The 23199-nt window shown below is 42.1% G+C and overlaps 1 protein-coding gene across 2 annotated transcripts in view; it reads right to left on the bottom strand.

Annotated features, from left to right (window-relative positions):
• The window catches only part of SCFD2 (sec1 family domain containing 2), a 683378-nt gene that overhangs the window by 78724 nt on the left and 581455 nt on the right, over positions 1-23199 (bottom strand). For both annotated transcript variants that reach the window (XM_069744479.1, XM_069744480.1), the window contains exon 6: positions 9268-9413. In XM_069744479.1, coding sequence (XP_069600580.1) covers positions 9268-9413 — 146 coding nt within the window. The remainder of the gene's footprint in view (positions 1-9267; positions 9414-23199) is intronic.

The raw sequence follows: 23199 nt of genomic DNA, 5'->3' as shown, positions 1-23199 counted from the left end.
AACCTCCGGATTTCTTGAATCCAGCACAGCAGCACAGACGCTACTTCTATGTTTCACCAATTGTTCTACTTGGCGGCATTTCTCAACCCGAGCATGCTGCAGCTGCGTTCACACCTTGATTCCTCAGTTGTGGGCTAAACAACCCCAAATAGTGAGCAATTCCTATAACTCTCACCTAGACCAATTTTTCCACCCGATTTTACAATATTGAACTTGGTGTCTCCCTCTTCTTTTTGGTAGAACAAAGGCACATACAAGTGCTTCTCACTAAATTAGAATATCATTAAAAAGTTAATTTATTTCAGTTCTTCAATGCAAAAAATGAAACTCATTTATTATATACAGTCAGTACGAGCAGAGTGATCTATTTTAAGTGTTTATTTCTGGTAATGTTGATGGCTTACAGCCAATGAAAACCGAAAAGTCACTATCTCAGTAAATTAGAATATTTTATAACACCAGCTTGAAAAATGATTTTAAAATCCAAAATGTTGTCCTACTGAAATGCATGTTCAGTAAATGCACTCAATACTTGGTTGGGGCGCCTTTTGCATTAATTGCTGCATCGGTGTGGCGTGGCATGGAGGTGATCAGCCTGTGGCACTGCTGAGGTGTTATGGAAGCCCAGGTTGCTTTGATAGCAGCCTTCAGCTCGTCTGCATTGTTGGGTCTGGTGTTCCTCATCTTCTTCTTGACAATAGACCATAGATTCTCTATGGGTTTAAGGTCAGGCGAGTTTGCTGACCAATCAAGGTCAGTGATAGTGTTGTTTTTAAACCAGGTATTGGTACTATTGGCAGTGTGGACAGGTGCCAAGTCCTGCTGGAGAATGAAATTTCCATCTCCAAAAAGCTTGTCTGCAGAAGGAAGTATGAAGTGCTGTAAAGTTTCCTGGTAGACGGCTGTGCTGACTTTGGTCTTGATAAAAGACAGTGGACCTACACCAGCAGATGACACAGCTCCCCAAACCATCACTGATACTTCACAATAGACCTCAAGCAGCTTGGATTGTGGCCTCTCCACTCTTCCTCCAGACTCTGGGACCTTTATTTCCAAATGAAATGCAAAATTTACTTTAATCTGAAAACAACACCTTGGACCACTGAGCAACAGTCCAGTTTTTTTTCTTCTTGGCCCAGGTAAGAAGCTTCTGACATTGTCTATTGGGCATGATTGGCTTTACACCAGGAATGTGACACTTGTAGCCCATGTCCTGGATACGTCTGTGTGTGGTGGATCTTGAAGCAATGACTCCAGCAGTAGTCCACTCCTTGTGAATCTCCCCAAATTTTTGAATGGCCTTTTCTTAACAATCCTTTCAAGGCTGCAGTTATCCCGGTTGCTTGTGCACCTTTTGCTACCACAGTATTTCCTTCCACTCAACATCCCATTAATATGCTATCTTTTGTGGTCTACCCTTCTTGTGGAGTGTGTCAGTGACTGCCTTATGCCTAATGGACTTTTTTAAAAGTTTAGGAAGCCTTTGCAGGTGTTATTTGTTAATTATTCTAATTTACTGAGATGATGACTTTTGGGTTTTCATTGGCTGTAAGCCATAATCATCAACATAAATAGAAATAAACATTTGAAATAGATCATTCTGTTTGTAATTACTCTATATAATATATGGGTTTCACCTTTTGTACTGAAAAACTGAAATAAATTAGCTTTTTGATGATATTCTAATTTAGTGAGAAACACTTGTAAATGCCTGGCCATGTGCCGTTCCTATCTGCTGCCGTCTGCAGGTTCCATCTTGTGGCACAGCTTGTGCCTGCAGACAATACACCACTATATAGTAAAGCTTACAAAACGCTAGTACATTTGGAAGACATGGCGATAAGTGAGTAAGGAACATAATAAAACAGGACAGAACAAGAACATTACGATCACCATGGTAGTGAAATAACTTTAGGCAGATGTTAATATAATAACTTCTCTGGGAGTTCCCGGACAATCTTCACAATCCTATCTCTGCCCTGTATCTAAATATTATTTCTCTTCCGCACCTGTGTCCTTTCTTATTCCACATTTTCTTTGATTTTTTCTATCCCTCATCTACTGTTAGGTAAACTCATGGTGGTTCCTGGGAAGGCAGATGAGATCACAGTAACATCATCCATGGGAAACAGGATATTCTTTATTTTTCAAGCCTTGGAATAAAAGGTGATAATCATCATCTCACTGTGCCCATGATCTTGTTTTCATATAAAGAGGCCACACAGAATTATTAACGCACCACTCCAGCCCTTTTTTTATTGCAGCGCTGGAGTGGTGCAACTACGGTCCCTGCACTTAGTCTTATATTGACCCACCGCCGTCTTCATCTTTTATTCACGTCGCGCCGGTCAGTCTCCAGATGTTTGTGACCTGCCGGATCTCTCTAGTGTTTGCTGGGGTTAGCAGGAAGTCACTTTTCAGCGCAAGTCTATGAGTGCCTGGTTCTTGTTCATAGACTTACATTGAGCACTTTTGATCATTACCTCTGACCACTCCAGAGCTGGTAAAAAAAAGAAAAAGCTGGAGTGGTGCTTAAACACCTCCTCGAATGAGCATTTTCCTATTTTCGCTTTTCTTGAGTTTTCCTACCCATCTGCCAAGAGTTATAACTTTATTTTTATTTCTCCATGGACATAGCTGTATAAGGCATTGGTTTTTTGCAAGACGAGCTGTAGTTGTGAATGACACCATCCATTTCACCATTCAATGTACCTGAAAACTGACAATTTCCAAGTGGGGTAAAATAGCCAAAAACAAAACAAAAAAACTTTGCCATTCATTAAACATTAAAAAGAATGAACATATGCACAGCAATATCAAAATGACTTGTGCATATTTTCACTCTTTTAGAACTACTTTTAATGGCTTCAGGCTATGAAATCTGTGAAGGGAGTAAAAGTAGTGACTGGACCATTCTTCCGGCAGCTTGAGTTTGGAAGTCACTCAGTACTAAATACAAATATATAGTTAGCATTAAAAAAAAGTCACTGGCGGTAAAAAAGCTGCAAACACGAAAATAAGATAACAAAGAAGACGTGGAGCGCAGTTTACAAAACTTTGCTCTTCCTTGGTGGCCATTTTCACAATATTGATGGTTTAGTATGAAGGCTGATATGCTCCGGGAGTGCGGCTGTGGCATAACGCTTCATAGCTGTATGCCCCTGACTGCCGTGCCCTGTTATGAAGAGTTAGGATTTTCTGTCCCATGTAAGCTCCCCCTCTTCCTAAACTGTTTAACCAATGATGCCTGTTCTCCTCCCCCATTTGTCCTTGCCCCTTTTCCGGTCTCTCCTCACTTCCTGGCACCCAGAAGCACTCGTCCCACACTTCCTCCTTATTCTGCTGTTATAATATTAACATTATTATTTTTTTGTATTAAGTCAAAGCAGCAGTCATTTTCATGATATTGATGGTTTTGCATGAAGGCTGATTTGCGGTGGGAGTCCGCCTGTGGCATACCGCTCCATACCAAGGGTTCTTCACCAACAAAACGTGCCTTATGCATGTTATTCAAATTAATGTTTATGCTGTGACCGACCACCATCCATTAAAAGATGAGAGTTGTTACATTTATATATCTCTCCATTAAAGTGAGTTTCATATATTTGTGTGTATATTATTTATTATATGGTATAGTTTTGGTTAAATTTGTTGGGTCTCAGCAGTCGTCTGTTTCTGTGAAGACGTTTTGTGGACAAATCCTATACCGTGCTGGTGTCTATGGGAGTCCCAAGGCTTCAAGAAGAAAGAAGTAGTAGAAATGACAAATTGTTGGGTGGGAGTCTGGTTACAGATTTCGCACTGGACCCCGGATTAAAGCCTTTGCGGTCTTGTAAGAGCCTGGATAATCAGAAGCTGACTGCACACATACAAGCTCCTCTTACGTCTTACACCAATGGATTATTAGTGAACTGGGAGCATATTTCAGGACCACACAATGATACTATAACCCAACTGTCCAGTGTTAACAGGCATACCATATGGCCATCGGTATCACAAAAAGATTTTGCTGTTTGTAAAAAATATGGTCTATAAAATGAAACCAATAGAAAAACAAATGGATCAAACATCGTTAAAATAATCGAAAATCCCAGATTAGTCTGTGATACGAAACATAATCGCTAGAAAGTTAGCCATCCTCATTACTTACATTGTAGCATGCTACTTACTGTAAAATGTATCCCCAGCAAGACCCCAAAACTTGTAGCATTCTATCACAGAAATGTTTGTACAAAATATTACGATTTTGTGGTTATTTAATCACATGTGAAGAAGGCTTCAATTCCACATAAAGATCCATTTATTTGCAGAGGATATTATGGCTGCAAAATTAGCAGGAAATTTCTGTCTGAATATGTGGGTGAAAATAATAATAAAAAGAAAGGCTTTGCTATTTGCATTTATTGGGCAGAAAAATAACATTACTGTATGGTCACAAAAATATATACTTAAGTCAAAATGACAAATATGAGTGGGACCCTAGTCACTACCCATCTTACTAAATGCCACAATAGCACGAGGGCGACCAAACATTAAGATCTACCCTCTTATGTATACGATCAGGAAGAAGTTTAATGAAAACTTGTAATACATTTTCTATAGAAATTGGCGAATCTTTGGAAACGTTGTAATGCTTTAAGGTCACGAGCTTGAACCTAATCAATTATAGCCGGCACCTTCCCAGGATCCACCCTTCAGCAGATACAATGAACCCAAAGAATAATATTTCTTGAACAGAACAAGTACATTTCCGCAGTTAAGCAAAGATTTTTCCCTTAGCTTTTGTAGGACCAAGCCAACATGATCATAGGTATACCACAATAAACCTTTCAATAATATCAGAAAAGATGTCATAAAGTTTTGAAAGACTGCTGGTCTGTTGGTGCATAGGGACTCCACTTAACAATATCCTTCAGACACCAATCGATAAAAGGATTGTGAATCCGCAGCCATGGAAACTCAATACCAAACCAGCATGAAAATTGTCCAAAACTTAGCAGGAGATGGACTCAGAGAGAAGTGCTCCCACCTTAAGTTTGAATTCCACCATTACCAGCTGGATAAAGTCCTGGAGTAACTTTGTCCTGTCAATAGCGACAATTTGAATAATGATAATAATCTAACTGTCCGTAACCAGAATTTAAAAACCAGTCCTGAATCAATGAAGTAGGCTGTAGACTCACAGTCATTGAAAGCAAATGCAGATAAAAGGTTCTGGAAACACAGTTCCACGTTTAACAGCACTTTATCAGAGGAGTAAAAAAGTACCCCGAAGTCTGGGTGACCTCATCGATAATAACCAAGACTTAGGCGTTTCCTGCTGGATTGGTTGTTCGAAGGCATATCGTGCAGTCCTGATGAAAATACCCAGTGCGACCACAGTGAAAGCAGAGTCTGAGATGCACCGTCTCCTCTTAAAGACCTGAGAGCTGGCAGCTCTAACTCCCATCGGTTCTAGTTCAGGTAGGTGGACAGGTTTAGGGGGAATGACAAATTCCCCACCCTCCCAGTCGCTCATCATGTCTCTCCCGAATTCTACGATCCAACTGAATAGCTTGGGTCATGGCCTCCTCCAAGGAACAAGGTGGAGTATAACCAGCCAGAGTGTCCTTGAGAGTATCTGACAGGCCTTTATGGAACTGGCACCTGAGAGCTGCATCATTCCACACACTTCTGTGGACCACTGATGGATCTTGGCTCAGTAATCCTCAGTGGTGCAGCCCCGTATCAGAGTCATAATCTTTGCCTACGTGACCTGGATTCTGTCAGTTTAGTCATTAATCCTAATGCGGAAAAAAAGGCATTAACTGAAGACCGTTTTGGTGTTTGTGAGGAAAAGAGAATGCCTGTGAAGAACATTGGAGATATTATTTCATGTGAATTATCTGTATCCTACTTGGCCTGGGATGAAAAAAAACCCTTCCTTTGTCCAGCACTGACAGGAAACGGGGCTCAGCAGGAAGTCCACATTCTCAAACCCTGGAGGAGAAAGCTGGCACTTAGCTCAGCAGGGGGACCAAACCTCAAAGGCTGTGAGTGACAGGTCTCACACCTTGACCAGCTCCATAGACTTAGTCTATGTTTGGATGTGACGGTCAGTTTTTTTAAATTTTTATTCATTAGCCTTCTCACTGAGCACTCCACCTCTTAGCCACAGGTGTTTTAATGTGGACAACCAATAAAGACATCTACACTTCTCAACACTGAAATTATAAACACCAAGAAGGAAAAGTTGTGGAATTATGAAAATCACAGAATGGATACACCTGGTAATGATATGCATAGCATTAAGCCACATTCACACTTTTAGTATTTGGTCAGCATTTTACATCAGTATTTGTAAGACCAAACCAGGAGTGGGTGATAAATACAGAAGTGGTGCATATGTTTCCATTATACTTTTCCTCTGATTGTTCCACTCCTGGTTTTGGCTTACAGATACTGATGTAAACTGCTGACCAAATACTGATAGTGTGAACGTGGCCGTGATAATGTTAACAGCTAGCACCTGTAAGTACAAGGATTTCTACATATGGACCTGAGACTATATGCTGAATAAATCGGGATGTTTTGAAAATTTTGTTTCCATTTTTCACCATTTGCACATCAATAACCTGTATATCTATCACGTGAGTTTCCTTTTTGGTGTTGCAATTTCCATGCTGAGGAGTATATTTCAGCAGATATGGGGGTCTCTACCAAGGGCTCACAATTGAGGCGTGCAACTATCTCAGGGGCACAGTATCATTAAGATTCTGAATACATGCTTACCCCTGTCTGTGCTCCAAGCCACTTGTTTCTTGAACATTAATAAGCAGAGAGGCTGACTCGTTGGGTACCAGTCCGGCACTGAAAACTCTGATGTTCTGTACAAAGTCTAGTGCATTACCATATCCTGACGCCAAATGATATCTGGACCTTGAGTGATGCTACTCTAAAAAATAAAGAGGATTGAGGAACAGTAAGGTGATTGGGATCGGGCCTGAGGTCACAATTTTCTTTTAATGGTCTGGAGTGAGGTATTTGGGTGTCTGACCTGGAGTATGATTTGATTAAGGGATCTGGTATGCAGTATGATTAATATAGGGGTCTGATGTAAGGTGTGATTACTCTAGGACTCTGCACTGGGGTTATTCATGTTTTGGTCTGGCCTCGATTCTGAGTAATATTGGAGTCAGGTCAGAGTACAGCTGTTTTACAATAGGACGTGGTGAGTGACAATTTACTTTTTGACACGTTTATTTTGCTTATCTTAACTGGGGAAGCCGGGCTACTATTGAGTTATATTGCACAGAAATAGTAAAAGACTAAACACGTTATGGTAATCTCTACAGTTTACTAACTGGCTGCCGCATGAATAAATACAAATAAGTAAATAACTTCTGGAATAACTTTTAGGCTACGTTCCCATGATGAGATTTTAGTGAGTTTTTGATACATGTTTCCTGTAGAATTTCTGCACGTATACAAATTAAGTTACTTATGTTATCTTCAATAAGTTTTTGAGTTTTTTCACTGGTGTTTTATGGTGTTTTTTACATTGCCTTTTTTCTCGCTTGTTGGTATGTCATGTTTTAAATACAGCTGCTTTGCTTTTGATACTTTCTGGTATTTGGCTTGTGCGAGTTTTTTTACCTGCGAATTTTCTGCATCTAATGCAAGTGTAAAGGAACAATCTGCACATAAAACTCAGAGTACCTGAAAAAAAAAATTGACCAGCTCTGGATATGAAACACGAATTTAACGCTGAGTAAAAAAAATGAGCACAATGGGTGTGAGATCTCTATAAACCCCCCCACTTTGCGGAAACTGTAAGACACTGCATTTATGATGCAGCAAAAATATGCAGGGTCAAAAATTTGCCAAAAAGCCATATGGGTGCACAGCTTTAGACTCTGATTCATCAAAAGCAATTACACAAGAATTCTGGCATAAATTGCTCTGAAAAGTCACAAAAATGTTTGTGCAACAAGGATTTGTGTGAGAATTTTGTAACTTTTGGCAATTTCGCACAGCCCCGACAAAATAGGTAAAGCTGTGGCGTGATGTGGGCGTCTAATTCATGATGAGCTGTGGTGTTCCTTACGCCAGAAATCTTACTTCGACTGGTGCATGGAGGAGCACGCCAGCTTTTCCTCATTCATTAAGGCATAATGCCAACACACCACTCTCATCAAGACTGGTGTAAACATTGCTGGTCTTGATGAATCGGGGGCATTGAGTATACAGGTCAGGTCATATCCATGATATGGATGAGCTGCCGCCTCACCAACCACCCAAGCTGCTGCGTCGCCAGCGCCAGAGCTGCCTCCTCACCAACCACCCGGAGATGCTGCCTCACCAACCACCCAAGCTGCCGCCTCACCAACCACCCGAGCTGCCGTGTCTCCACCGCCAGAGTTGCCGCCTCACCAACCACCCGAGCTGCTGCCATGTCACCAATCACCCGAGCTGCTGCCTCACCAACCACCCAAGCTGCCGCCTCACCAACCACCCGAGCTGCCGTGTCTCCACCGCCAGAGTTGCCGCCTCACCAACCACCCGAGCTGCTGCCATGTCACCAATCACCCGAGCTGCTGCCTCACCAACCACCCAAGCTGCCGCCTCACCAACCACCCAAGCTGCTGCGTCCCCAGCGCCAGAGCTGCCTCCTCACCAACCACCCGGAGCTGCTGCCTCACCAACCACCCAAGCTGCCGTGTCTCCACCGCCAGAGTTGCCGCCTCACCAACCACCCGAGCTGCTGCCATGTCACCAATCACCCGAGCTGCTGCCTCACCAACCACCCAAGCTGCCGCCTCACCAACTACCCGAGCTGCCGCCTCACCACCAACAGTGCTGCAGCACACCGACCTCCTGTCTCTTCCCCATTATCCTGAATAATGTAAGTACACAAGGACAGTGTCCTCTCCCCTCTGTACCAGTCTGTTTGTTTACTGTTAACGATATCTATAACCCTGTATGTAACCCATTTTCTCATGAACAGCACCATGGAATTAATGGTGCAATATAAATAAATAATAATAATATCCACCGCAAAATCCTTAGCAACAAGAATCACCTGGATTACGTTGCAGAAATGAGGCGGATTAGATGCACGTTTTATCCTTTGCGTTGTAAATTGAGGAATCCGTAGAGACAATCAAAGTACACCTAGACAGACTGATCATTTCTCTCTTTCTTAAAATCCCATTTGCAACACTGCAAATGTAACGTGCAGTGCATTTTGCTGCATATACACCCATACATACATAGTGCAGCACTCACCTGCTGAATATTGCTGCCCGGTACATGAACGGAACTGAACAGCTTCAAGTGGGAACGAATCCTTGTAAGATCCCTCAAAGATGCAAACACTTTATCCACCACTGCGGTAGATTCCTCCAAGGTCAGCTCAGATGAAGATTCACATCCTGTAAGAAAACAAAATTCTGTTATTCCCAGGTCCGTCCAATCACTGGTTGGCGCTTTTTAGAAAATATAGCCATTGGGTCAGATTGATTAAATTGAGTTTGCTAAACATAGGAAAAGTTTAATTTGTCCCCGATCTCCTTGAGAATCTGCGTCTAGGGCTTATTTTAAACGAAAGAGGTCATTATCAGTGTAAGACATGTAATGGCTGACAGTCTGCTCCCCTGATCTACACGTCTCACACTGGCAATGCCTCCTTTCAAGTAAAATTAGCACATGGATTCTCAGGGAGATCTACGTCCGGCCCATAGATCATAACAGTGCATTTACATATAAGAAAAACGTGCATTTCTCTAGAATAAGACATCAGATCACTGATATCTAGGTGTCATTTTATTAAACTTTCTATGACCTATAGTCATGGCTGAGTGCGTTGGCACCCTTGAAATTGTTCCATAAAATTTAATTTAAAGTATTTCACCCAGAAAATTATTGCAATTACACATGTTTTGTTATTTCAGAGAAAAAAGGCAAATTGGATATAATTTAACACAAAAGCCCAAAAATGGTCCGCACAAAATTGTTGGCATGTTTCTAAACTTGTGGGTAAACAACTTTGTTTCAAGCATGCGATGCTCATTCAAACTCACCAATGGCAAGCAACAAGTGTGCAATATGGGACTGTCTGGGAGCACCTGATTGACAGTACTGGAGCGACAGTGAATTAATTAAGTCATTAATAGGTTTATTGGTATTTCACAACATTTACTGGAGCAGGGCTGTCCAAAGCACCAAATATTTTGGGTGCCCATGCTTTCTCTCCTGTAGCTGTGGCCAGTCATAGTTGTCACTTTGTTCAATGGCTGACAAGGCTATGGTGGCCATGTGGAGGTCAATGTTTTAGTGCCGATGTGGATGACACCTAAAATAACACTCCTGTCAATTTTCTATGTCATGTGGTATATGGAGCAATAATCACTCATGCCTTCCATTGTGGTTTTCTGCTGCCAATCATGTGGCCATCATCGCTGGGGGGGCTGTGCTGGCACACATATAGATGCCTGTGGCTTTCAGTATCTTCTTGTCCTTCTGGCAAGGATCTACGTAGCAAGCCCCAGGAACTGTAGACTACGATTTCTTGATTCACATGTTCGTGATAATTATAAATGACCGCCAAGCAAAGCATTCCTATGAGTGCTGCCTCTAGTTCTGCAGCGGTCATCACAGCAGGCTAGCGTAAACTGACTCTTAAACTTAGTCTTGTAAATCACCAGGGACGGCAGTGCTTAGAATGTTGTCGCTTTCCTCCAGCGAGATGTTGTGCTACAATATCAACAAGACTGGACTACCACACTTTGTCCTGCGCCAGAATGGTTATGACCTGGTGGTTAGGAGCACCCGGAATGACCTGATAGTTAAACATCATACAGGACGAGCTCTGGGATGTGGGAGCTCTGCTGACCGCAAGCCCTAATCCTATCACACACACTAGAAATAGCCGTGGAGCGCTCCTGACCAGACCTAGGCGCCTCATCACAGCCTAAGAACTATCTAGCCATAGAGATAGAAAATAAAGCCTACCTTGCCTCAGAGAAATTCCCCAAAGGTAAAGGAAGCCCCCCACATATATTGACTGTGAGTAAAGATGAAAGTCACAAACGCAGAAATGAAACAGGTATCAGCAAAGGGAGGCTAGACTTACTAAATAGACAGAGGATAGGAAAGGTAACTTTGCGATCAGCACAAAAACCTACAAAAGACCACGCAGAGTGTGCAAAAAGGACCTCCGCACCGACTCACGGTGCGGAGGGGCCACTCTGCATCCCAGAGCTTCCAGCTAGCAAGACAAAATCATGATAACCAGCTGGACAAGAAAATAGTGAACAAATAATGACTATCAGGAACTTAGCTTCTGCAGGAGAAGGCAGGTCACCAGAGAGATCCAGGAGCGAACTGAACCAATGCAAAAACATTGACAGCTGGCATGGAGTAACGATCTGAGGGGAGCTAAATAGAGCAGCCAACCAAAGGATAAACCACGTCACCTGTGTAAGGAACCTCAGAAGCAGCAGCTTCACTCATAGCCACCAGAGGGAGCCCATAGACAGAACTCGCCGAAGTACCATTCATGACCACAGGAGGGAGTTCGACAACAGAATTCACAACAGGTGCCCGCCTTTCTCTGTCGCATTCCACTTTCACACATTAAAACATGCGACATACACTACTAGGTAATCTTATACTGACAGCAAGGTCATTTCAGCATAATTATACCATCTCCAATTCACGGCAAATTTAGTGACCACAAACTGACATTTTGGGAAAAATTCAGCTATCCTGGCACATTGGAATTTCAAAGGATTCAATGGTCTCTAATGAAAAGTTATTGTTATATTTTTTATTTTTAGTCCTAACCCTAGTCCTAACTCTGAGATTAAAAACTTAGAGTTTATTATTATGATGTTAGTGCTTTTTTATTTTTTACAGGGAATGTTTTTTTCAATTTGGAACAGCCCAGGAAGTCTCTGTCTCTCCTTCCCCAAAATGACAAGTGAACGGAGAGGCGGGGAGCTATGGGAAAGCTCAGTGCTGCCTTTGTCCTCTCAGTCACTGCCTACGTGGAGCACAGGAGTCCAGATGAGATGGTCATCGGCTGCTGCACTCAGCGGAGAAAGCAACCGAGATGACAAAGCTGAGGTTTTGTAATCTTCTGGCTGCCTAAGGAGAGTGCCGCAGACGTGATGAGTTTGTCATCGGTTGCAGTCCTCTGCATAGGCAGCGACCAAGATGCCAAAGCTCACTGGAAACATATTGCAAACTTTGTCATTTCAGTTATTGCCTATGCAGAGTAAAACAGCTTATGATAAACTCTTCTTGACAGCTGCACTCTGCGGTGGAGTCTGTGGCACTGTGGTACTGACTCAGATTTCCATCTGAACTAGCTTGCTGGCCCAACGCTCACTGACACCTGCATTGCTCCAAAAGAAGCGGCGCAGGGACACAGTGAGTGCGCCCCCAGAGAATTTGCCAGCTATTTCACCTGTGACCCACTCTCCCACCACTTGAGTTCACATGTCTTTGTCAGCATATCTAACAGTAAATGTGCGTGTAACATATTCTGCTTAATCACTATGAATGTGGCCGGTTTGGAAATATAGAACAATTAGAACCACAACGGAACATTTCACGTGACCACCTGGCCTTGTAAATCCTGTCCAGTGTGAGAATGGTCTGGGCAGGACATCAGCCGCCGGCACGTGGGCACATGAAAGCAAAGTACAGAACGTACAGTCTGGATGTTACACTGGTGAGGAATCCAAATTAAACCCATACTGTGGCTGTTAATGTAACAAGGCAGGAAGACATGTCTGCAGGAAACGTGTGTAGTGCCCAGAGATGTAATAAAGCACGAGAGGGAAAACCAATACTGAAATTAGTATTTTGAAGTCTGACTTGTTGCAAAATCGGCTCCTGGCCCAGACCTGGCTTATGAAATCCCACTACAAATCCTCGGCTGAATTTCAGCTTCTAAAGAAATCAAAAGCCTCAAGTTAAAAGCCACAAGGTGATGAAAGACTGCCACACCCGGTTATAAATGTCTCTGTCCAGACTATCTGGCACTGGAAGCAAGAAAAACTGAAAATGTGTTACCGTAAGCCAGTACTAGGTCTTATAGGATTCATACTGGAACACTGAATTCCCAAGACTGGAGGAGGGTCGCGTGAGACAGACTTGGTTTGATTGAATCCTTGCCAAAACACACACCGATGTAGCGGCCTGGTAGCGTGACCTGCAGAGGCACACTGTCATTGGATTACGCTGAGGCCTATGCATGTGGAGCCAGGTGTGGGCTTCACACAATGAATCGACTGCTCAAGAATGCTCCGAGCCCCCATTAAGACACGCTGCCTTAATGCACAATGTCAATACGCTTTGATAACACACTACGCGAGCACTCGATGAAGACTTTCCTCTCTACACAGTACCTTTCAAATGGAAAAACCTTCATCACATTCATGTTGTGATAAGTGGTCGCCTTCACCAAATATCAACTACACGAGGTTTCTATGAGGACACGGGCAGCGCAATAAGCTTCAACATTTCTAATGGAAACCAGGGGACGGCGCTGTTTAGACAGATGCACACGTGTTTGGGTTGCATTATATTTCCGTATACATCTTACAAGCTGCAGAAATAAATGGATTGTGTTAGTAGCGGAAATTTCAGGACATATTTTAATGGGAAAGCATGTGACGGATGACAGTGTAAAATAATCATCAGGTGACTTATTTACAGGAATTGATCACTTACTATAAGCTGTTCAAGTGGGGATGGAAGTAATAAATTGCAATCACCATCTATCACAGGACACAGGAAAGCCTGGCTCAGCCCACACCTTCCCATCTGCACTCCATCCTACCCACTGCAGGGCCATATGCTGGCACCACCCTCCGGACAGTAATCATCGGTACTTTGCTAATGTTGAGGTTGTTGGACCCAGAGGCATCTCTTCTTACACGTTGCAGTGTAGTTTATTCTTGCTCCCTGTAAGGGGTTATCCACACACTAGATGGTGGCCCGATTCTAACGCATCGGGTATTCTAGAATATGCATGTCCACGTAGTATATTGCCCAGCCATGTAGTATATTGCCCAGTCACGTAGTATATTGTATATTGCCCAGTCACGTAGTATATTGCCCAGCCACGTAGTATATTGCCCAGTCACGTAGTATATTGCCCAGCCACGTAGTATATTGCCCAGCCACGTAGTATATTGCCCAGTAACGTAGTATATTGCCCAGCCACGTAGTATATTGCCCAGCCACGTAGTATATTGCCCAGTCACGTAGTATATTGCCCAGCCACGTAGTATATTGCCCAGCAACGTAGTATATTGCCCGGCCACGTAGTATATTGCCCAGCCACGTATAATATTGCCCAGCCACATAGTATATTGTATATTGCCCAGCCACGTAGTATATTGCCCAGTAACGTAGTATATTGCCCAGCCACGTAGTATATTGCCCAGCCACGTAGTATATTGCCCAGCCACGTAGTATATTGCCCAGCCACGTAGTATATTGCCCAGCCACATAGTATATTGCCCAGCAATGTAGTATATTGCCCGGCCACGTAGTATATTGCCCAGCTACGTAGTATATTGCCCAGCCACGTAGTATATTGTCCAGCCACGTAGTATATTGTATATTGCCCAGTCACGTAGTATATTGCCCAGTCTCGTAGTATATTGCCCAGCCACGTAGTATATTGCCCAGCCACGTAGTATATTGCCCAGCCACATAGTATATTGCCCAGTAACGTAGTATATTGCCCAACCACGTATTATATTGCACAGCTACGGAGTATACAGCACAGAGCCATGTAGTATACAGACTTAAAATAAAAAATAAACATATATTCACCCTCCGTTGAAGTTCTGGCCCTGTGTGCGGTGCACACGGCAGCTTCCGGTCCCAGGGTTGGTATGGGCACAGGACATGTGATGGCGTCGTGGTCACATGACCGTGATGTCATGGCAGGTCTTTCTCGCAGGACCTGTGATGACGTCGTGGTCACATGACCGTGACGTCATGGCGGGTCCTTGTCACATACCATCCTTGCCACCGAAACCTGCCGCTTGCATGGAGCGGTTACCGGAGCGTCGCGAGGAGCGGGTTAGGCGCCGGAATGTGAGTATATGATGATTTTTTATTTTTTTTTATTATTTTTAACATTAGATCTTTTTAGTATTGAGGCTGCATAGGCAGCATCAATAGTAAAAAAGTTGGTCACACAGGGTTAATGGCAGCATTAATGGAGTGCGTTACACCGCGGTCCATTAGTGCTGCCATTAACCCTGTGAGCGCTGACTGGAGGGGAGTACGGAGCAGGCACTTACTGCGGGGAGGAAGGAGCGGCCATGTTGCCGCCGGACTGCGCCTGTCGCTGATTGGTCGTGGCAATGGTCGTGGGCGTTTTGCCACGACCAGTCAGCGACTTGGATTCCATGACAGGCAGAGGCCGCGACCAATGAATATCCGGGACAGACAGAAAGACGGAAGTGACCCTTAGACAATTATATAGTAGACTAGATGGTGGCCCGATTCTAACGCATTGGGTATTCTAGAATATGTATTTATGTATGTATATAGCAGCCACATAGTATATAGCACAGGCCACAGAAGCCTTAAGTGACCCTTAGACAATTATATAGTAGATCCGTGTCCATGTCTCATCCTTGAAAGAATAGACTGATGTTTCCTTTTGTCTGTCTCATGGTCTGTTTTTCATCAGTTCTTGGTCCGTATGTCTGCTTTTCCCATCCATGTTTCATACATTTCTCTCCTAGCATCCACATCAAGGTCATGCCATCCATGTGATGTCTATTTTTTTTTCATGGACCCGCTGGATGTGAATAGTCAAGTTCTGTCTACAGAACACATTACAGTGGGACATGTATCTCATTCTTTTCCTTTTTGTGGACCATTGGTCTACAATAAAAAAACAAACATGCCAACAGTCCCATAGGGTAAAAGGGTACCTGTCACCTGAATAACATGAATGGTCAATGGTTTATGTTTAGCTTTAGTTTTTTGTACTCACTACACTTAGTTCGGCTGCCTCCTTGGGCTGTGTACCTTGTCTATTTGGCTTTCCATAGGCAGGGGCAAAAGGTAAGGAAATGGAGGTGCTGCCCCCTTGAATATATGAGTTGTGATTTAATGCATTGCACTGTTTAAATGTGATTTTAGCTGTTTGACACTTTGTATGCACTTAGTTGGGGAATAGATAGAATTAATAGTTGGGACTAGCCCAGATTGAAAGGGGCTACGATGGAAGACAGAAGACGACTTCCTGACAGTGAGTCAGATAGAGCCTAGTGTTCAGTCATACCTAAGGTCTGGTATTTCGCAGACTAACATGTTTCAGTGTGTTATGTGCCAAGACGGAGGACGACAGGACATCAGATAACACGTCATAAAGAATGTAACAAGACGTTTGCCAGATTGGAACCCAGGCCGAGGAGGCCACCTAAACAGTACAGAACATAACCCAATGGAAAGTAGAAGGCCCACTTAAAAGGACCGAAAACAAAGAAGGAATTGAATCAGAATGATGTTAGTGAACAGCTACATATGGTGAAAGGAAGCTCAATTGTGTATATTGGAAGGAAGAAATGGACACCATATTGGGACTTAACTTCTCCTACGTAGAGTGGTGGACTTTTGAGATTTTAGTGATGAGTCGTACTGACGTTCCTCAAGCAGTGGGGTTGGGTTCTCATTAGTCAGTTGGGAACAGAGTATCTGTGAGCGTCCATAGTGCTACACCTCAACCCGTGAGGCCCCCAAAGATGAAGATGAAGTCTTCCATAATTGTTTGCTGGTTTGTAGTGAGGTGCAAGAGTATGAAGTGCAAGGAAAATGAATTGTCATGAAATGTAACCGAGAATTAACGATGTTTTCTTAATGCAAAGGAAACATTTGTGAAGAATTGTGCCTATCATCTAATGTACGTAGTTCTTATCGAGTACATGTTCAGTAAAAAGCAGTTTATTGGTGGACTTTGTTCTCCATCACTCATTCCTTTAATATCTGGTCCTGGCCTGCCAGGTACAGTGATACCATGCAGTCTGCAGAGGTGTATCGAACAACTAAGACGAGCACACACCTAGCCCGGACCCACATTTTCATGATGCGTGCTGGGGCGCGAAACACAAGTACCTCACCCATGGCTATCGCCCAGCGCCACGTTACAAAAAACACAGTGAGGTATAGGTTTCGCGCTGCCCTCATTTATGTTTAGGCCTGTTGGGACAAAGCACGTTGAGTTACTAGCAATAGAGACCATCCTGATTGGATACACCTTGTCACAGTGGGATGGATTTTACTCTCTTTTCATCAAAACTATGATTTTTACATGTATTACTACTACTTATTAACTAGTCATTGTTTTTATTCTAGGTTTTATAAGTTGAGATAGTTGCAATTTGTGAGCATGACTGGCTCAGTGTACACCAGGGGTGTCAAACTGCATTTCTCGAGGGCCGCAAACCATGCGTGTTTTCAAGATTTCCTTAGCATTGCACAAGGTGCTGCAATCATTATGTGTGTAGGTGATTAAATTATCACCTGTGCAGTACAAGGAAATCCTCAAAATATGACCTGTTTGCAGCCCTCGAGGAATGCAGTTTGACACCCCAGTGTACACCATGTGAACAGGTGCAGGGACACCCGCTATTGACATGCAGTAGCCAGGTCCATAAAACCAAGTAGACTATTGTGCACGCTTCAATTATTCTGACATGATCCATCAATCCATATGAAAAATCGTTTGTGTGCCACAAGTTATTATTGGATCAGAATGCTGTTTATAAAATGCTCTGGGATAATTCCCAGCGCCCATATTAACTGTGTCCATAGGCTTCTCAATCACCAAGAGGAGACTCAAACAGTGTCTTCTCACTTCTAGACAGGTAATATACGGTCGTATATTGTAAGTGAGTTGCTGTAAAATGGTGGCCACGTTTGTCTCTTGCAATGGTTGTAAAGTGGTCAATGACTTTGTTTGCCATTAGGGGGAACACTGTGGTTGCATCATGGTAATGAGCCTATTTCACAATGATTCGCCATATAGATAGCCTCATTATTATTCTTCAGATAACACAACACTGGAATAATGCAACACAAGCAGTGAGATTCAGCACCGATCTTTCCATGGGCCAACGATTCATGCAATGTTAAGTTATCTTAATTAAAATTAATCTTTTGTGACAAGTTATTAACATTAAAGTGTTATGGGTCACAATAACCTTTTGCTACATCTGTATAATCGTGCCCCAAGTTTTGTTGAAAACTGGAACAAAAATTTCAGTTTTCGCAAGGATTGCGGCTTCAGTGTTTTTAGATCTTTCGGCTAAATGTTTCTACAGTTACACAAGTACGATTATGAGTATTTGATAAGTTTTTAAACTTTTTAAGACTACGTTCCCACGATGAGTTTGATGTTGCAGAATTTCTGCACCATTTCTGCATCTATTATATAAATTAGGTTACTTGTGTTTTTTTCACATGCGTTTTTGTCACATTTTTGATGTTGCGTTTTTCGTCTCTGTTTGATGTGTCATGCTTTAAAGAGGTTGACCGCTACTATTACATTGATAGCCTTTCCTTAGGGTAGATCATGCATGTCTGATCGGCCGCGGTCGACACCCAGATTAGCTGATATTGGTGTCGGCGGCACCAGCCAGAAGTACCCGCTTGCGGAGCTGGCCGTCTACTTGTAGTGGCCAGAGCTTAGTAATACGCATCTGCCTGATATTCAAATTATTAGGAGACAGATGTGCAGAACCTTGCAGTGGCCACTATAAGTAGACAGACAGCTTTGCAACTGAGTACTTCCGGCCGGCGCTGCCGCTGACAGCGATAACAGCTGATCAGCAGGGGTGTCGGACCCCGGACGATCAGACATTGATGGCCTATCCTAAGGATATGCCTTCAATGTAAAAGTAGTGGACAATCTCTTTAAACAAAGCTACTTTGTTTTTGCTACTTTCTGATATTTGGCTTTGACAAAGCTTTATTGATTTACAGAGATGTGCATTAAATGTGTTTTTTATATGTTTCTGTTATAAAAAAAAAAGCACTAAAAATGTATGTGCGTTTTTTTTACCTGCGGATTTTTTGCATCTAATGCAATAGGGAGAATCTGCACAAAAAATTCAGCGAACCTGCAAGAAAAATTGACTTGGATTTGAAATATCCACCGCAGGATGGTTAATGCTGAGTAAAAAATAAGCACATTGGGCATGAGATTTATATTAATCCCATTCACTTTGCTGAAACTGTAATACACAACAACAAAAACGCAACAAAAGCTCATAGTGGGCACACAGGATTACAGACAAATACATCAAAGTTTATGCAAAAGACTTAATATTTACTCCCAAGGGAGTGGACTGGGATCTAAGTATCCTACAAGAATAACTCGTAACAATCCAGGAGAAATTTGGTGATGAACAATTCTTCCTCCAGCATGGTGGAGACCATGTCACAAGGAAAAAGTGATAATATAGTGGCTCAGTGAACCAAGCATTGGCATTTGGGCCAGGAAATGCCTCAGATCTCAATCTGACAACCTCTGGTCAATCCTCAAAAAATTGGTGGACAAACAAAAACACAGAAATTGTGATAAACTATAAGCACTGATTAGGCAAAAATGGGTGGTCACCAGTCAGGACTTGGCCTAGAAGCTGATATCTAGCTGCTAGGGCCAAGTGCAGATTTCTTGAAAAATAAGGGGTCAACACTACATTTTGAGTTTCTCCATAAACTTTATGCATTTGTCAATAAAAGTTTTAAAAAGTTATGACATACTCACAATTGTACTGTAACCACCATAAAAACATTCGCCTAAGGCTGTGTTCCCCAACTCCGGTCCTCAAGAGCCACCAACAGGTCATGTTTTCAGGATTTCCTTAGTATTGCACAGGTTATTGAATGCTTGCCTGTCCAGGTGATGCAATTATCACCTGTGCAATACTAAGGAAATCCTGAAAACATGACCTGTTGGTGGCTCTTGAGGACTGGAGTTGTGGAACACTGGCCTAAGGGTATGTATTGATGTAGCAGTTTTGTCAAAAACCTGGGAATTTCCTAGTGCCAGCAAAATGAATAAGATTCCTGAAGTTTCCTGCACACGTTGCTCATTTTTTTCCTTGCAAATTTGCAGCAGATATAATTCTGCAGCATGTCAATACTTTCTGCGTTTTTGATGCAATTTTCACTCACTGAATGTATGTATTTTATGCTGCGTTTTTCCTGCCAACACATCAGTATTTGCAGCAGATTTGTGGGGTTCATGAATTTTGTACAAAGTCAAAAATGGTATAACGGTCTTTTTTTTTTTGCCTTAAACCAATTTATTTACTTTTTAGCGCAAAGTCTCACGTTTTGCAAAATGGTGTAAAGCACCAAAGTAGATGGCCAGCATATAATCACATTTGCAACAAATTTTGCAAATTTTCCATTGAAAATTTGCAAATAATGAATCAAGTAAAAACATCAGGTTAACACATATAAAATACGGTGGACTAAAAAAGCGGTAAATTAAAAGAATAAGGTGCAAATGATCAATAGGCGAAAAACACAAACAATATTTAAAAAATAGTGCAAGTGCAATACTGAATCGGGCCATATAAATTTAATGGGAAGAGCAGAGCCTGTCTAACATTCCAGAAAGTCATTACCATTTCAGAAAATATTATCAAGGAACATTACATATTAAATAACAGATAATAGCTGCTCAACTCTGTCCAGAAATTTCATGCTGGAGATTGTTCCTGGAAATGAACATCAAATGACATGATTAAGCTGTGTACTCACATGCAACATCGCCCCATAATCATAATTTACTGTACTTTACAAAAGTGTTTCCTATAACCCTACAAGATATGGAATAACAACCAGAAACTGCGGCATCCACTTACGACACATACTGACATTGTACAGCAGCGCCCTATAAAGGAGCCTTTGTCTGGATTATGTCCGCCTCATTTTGCGACTGATTTTTCCCTATTTCTTTTAAACTATTAAGAATTACCGTAGCTCAGAAAACAAGACCGCTCATTAGAGACCGAGTTTGCTTAGGTCATAAATTAAAATCTAACAAAAATGTCAAATTATCATGCACACAATATAATCATTATCGCTATAATTTATTTAGTGCACGCAAGGTCTTGATAGAAAGAAAACGACCAATAAAATATATTGCGGCAGTGACCAGTGGAAGGAACAAGACATAAAAGTATGAGAAATAATGAATCATGAATAAATGCAAAAATGGACTCACAATTTTTGCTTTGGGCTACTAGATGCCACTTTGTTAACTATTCCTAGAGCCATCGGTTTTTGTTTCATTTAAGTTGCTTAAAACGATTTGCAAAGAAATGTCAATATACAGTTCTTACAAAAATGAATACTTTGGGATACATTCTTTAGTTTGTTATTGCCATATAGATGAGTAGCTATAGTGGACTTCATGTATGCTGTTGCATAGAGTTTGTATATACTCTGCAAAGATTTTAGGCAGGTGTGGAAAAATAATAAGAATGCTTTAAAAAAAATAGAAGTGTTAATAGTTTATTTTTATAAACTAACAAAATGCAAAGCGATTGAGCAAAAGAGAAATATAAAACAATTCAATATCTAGATAACGTAACTACCCTTTGCTTTCAAAACAGCATTATAATATCAGTTCTCCTAGGTTCACTTGCACATAGTTTTTGAAAGAACTCGGCAGGGGAGTGGTTCCAAACATCTTGGAGAACTAAACAGAGATCTTCTGTGGTTGTAGGCTTGTGCTAGTTCTTCTGTCTCCTCGTGTAATCCCAAACAGGCTCAATGATGTTGAGATCAGGGCTCTGTGGGGGCCATATCATCACTTCAGGACTCCTTGTTCTTTATGCTGAAGGTAATTGTTAATGACATTGGCTGTATGTTTGTGGTCATGGTCCTACCCAGAATACATTTGCAGCCAATCAGATGCCTCCTTGATGCATGATGGCTAAGTATCTGCCTGTATTTCTCACCCTTGAGGACACCACTTATCTTGACGAAAGTTCCAATTTAATTTACTGAAATGCTTCCCCAAACTTGTAAGGATCCTCCACCACGCTTCATTATTGCCTGCAGACAATTGCACTGCTTATTGTACTGCTCTCCCGCTTTTTGCTGAACACACTGCCTTAGACAAACGTTTCACATTTTTCTCCTCAATCCAGAAGACCTGCTACCATTTCCTGCAGCCATTTACTGTTTTTCTGTGTATAGTTCAGATACTTGGCCTCGTTTCCATGATGAAGGTATGGCTGGCTGGTAGTAATTCTTCTATGAAGACCACTTCTGGCCAGGTTTCATCGAACAGTAGAAGAGTGTAGCTGGGTCCCACTGGTTGCTGCCAGTTCTGAGTTGATGACACTGCTGGACATCTTCTGATTTCAAATTAAGTATGCATGATGTATCATTCAGCTGCTGCACTAAATTTCCACTGCATTTACGGTCATCGACACTGCCCATTTTTTTAAGTCCTCAATTCTCAGAAATACAGGCAGATACTTATCCATCATACAATACTATCAGTGTGGTGTCTGATTTCCTCCAAATTTATTCTGCAGCAGGACAACATCCCCAAACATACAGCCAATGTCATAAAGAACTATTTTCAGTGTAAAGAAGAGCAAGGAATCTGGGAAGTAATGATGTGGCCCCACAGAGCCCTGATCTCAATGTCATTGAGTGTGTGTGGGATGACATGAAGAGATAGGGTTTGAGCAAGCCTACATCCACAGATCTGCAGATAATTATCCAAGATGTTTGGAACAACCTCCTTGCCAAGTGTCTTCAAAAACTTTGAGCAAGTGTACCTAAAAGAACTGGTGCCATTCTAACGGCAATTTGTGGTCAAACCAAATATCGATTTAGAGTTCTCTTTGGATTACTCACTTTGCATTTTATGAATTAATTAAAATAAACCATTAAAGGGATTCTCCACTATTCCGAAAACCTATTCTCAATCCTTCTGTTTCCACCCAGTAAAATAACTACATCTACATTCTCTTCTGGGACCATCGCTGTTCCAGCGACATTGTAACATTCCCTGTTGCCAATCAGTGATGGCTTCATTCTTCTCACCGGGATCGGGTGACATTATGAATTAGTGCTGACTCAGTGGAACTGTCCTGGCACCAGAGGTGAGCATATTTGATAATATTTTATTGGGTGAAAACA

Source organism: Ranitomeya imitator, chromosome 1, assembly GCF_032444005.1.
Source record: "Ranitomeya imitator isolate aRanImi1 chromosome 1, aRanImi1.pri, whole genome shotgun sequence".
Taxonomy (NCBI): domain Eukaryota; kingdom Metazoa; phylum Chordata; class Amphibia; order Anura; family Dendrobatidae; genus Ranitomeya; species Ranitomeya imitator.
The sequence above is the reverse complement of the archived record's forward strand: the minus strand, read 5'-3'. Positions and strand labels throughout refer to the sequence as shown.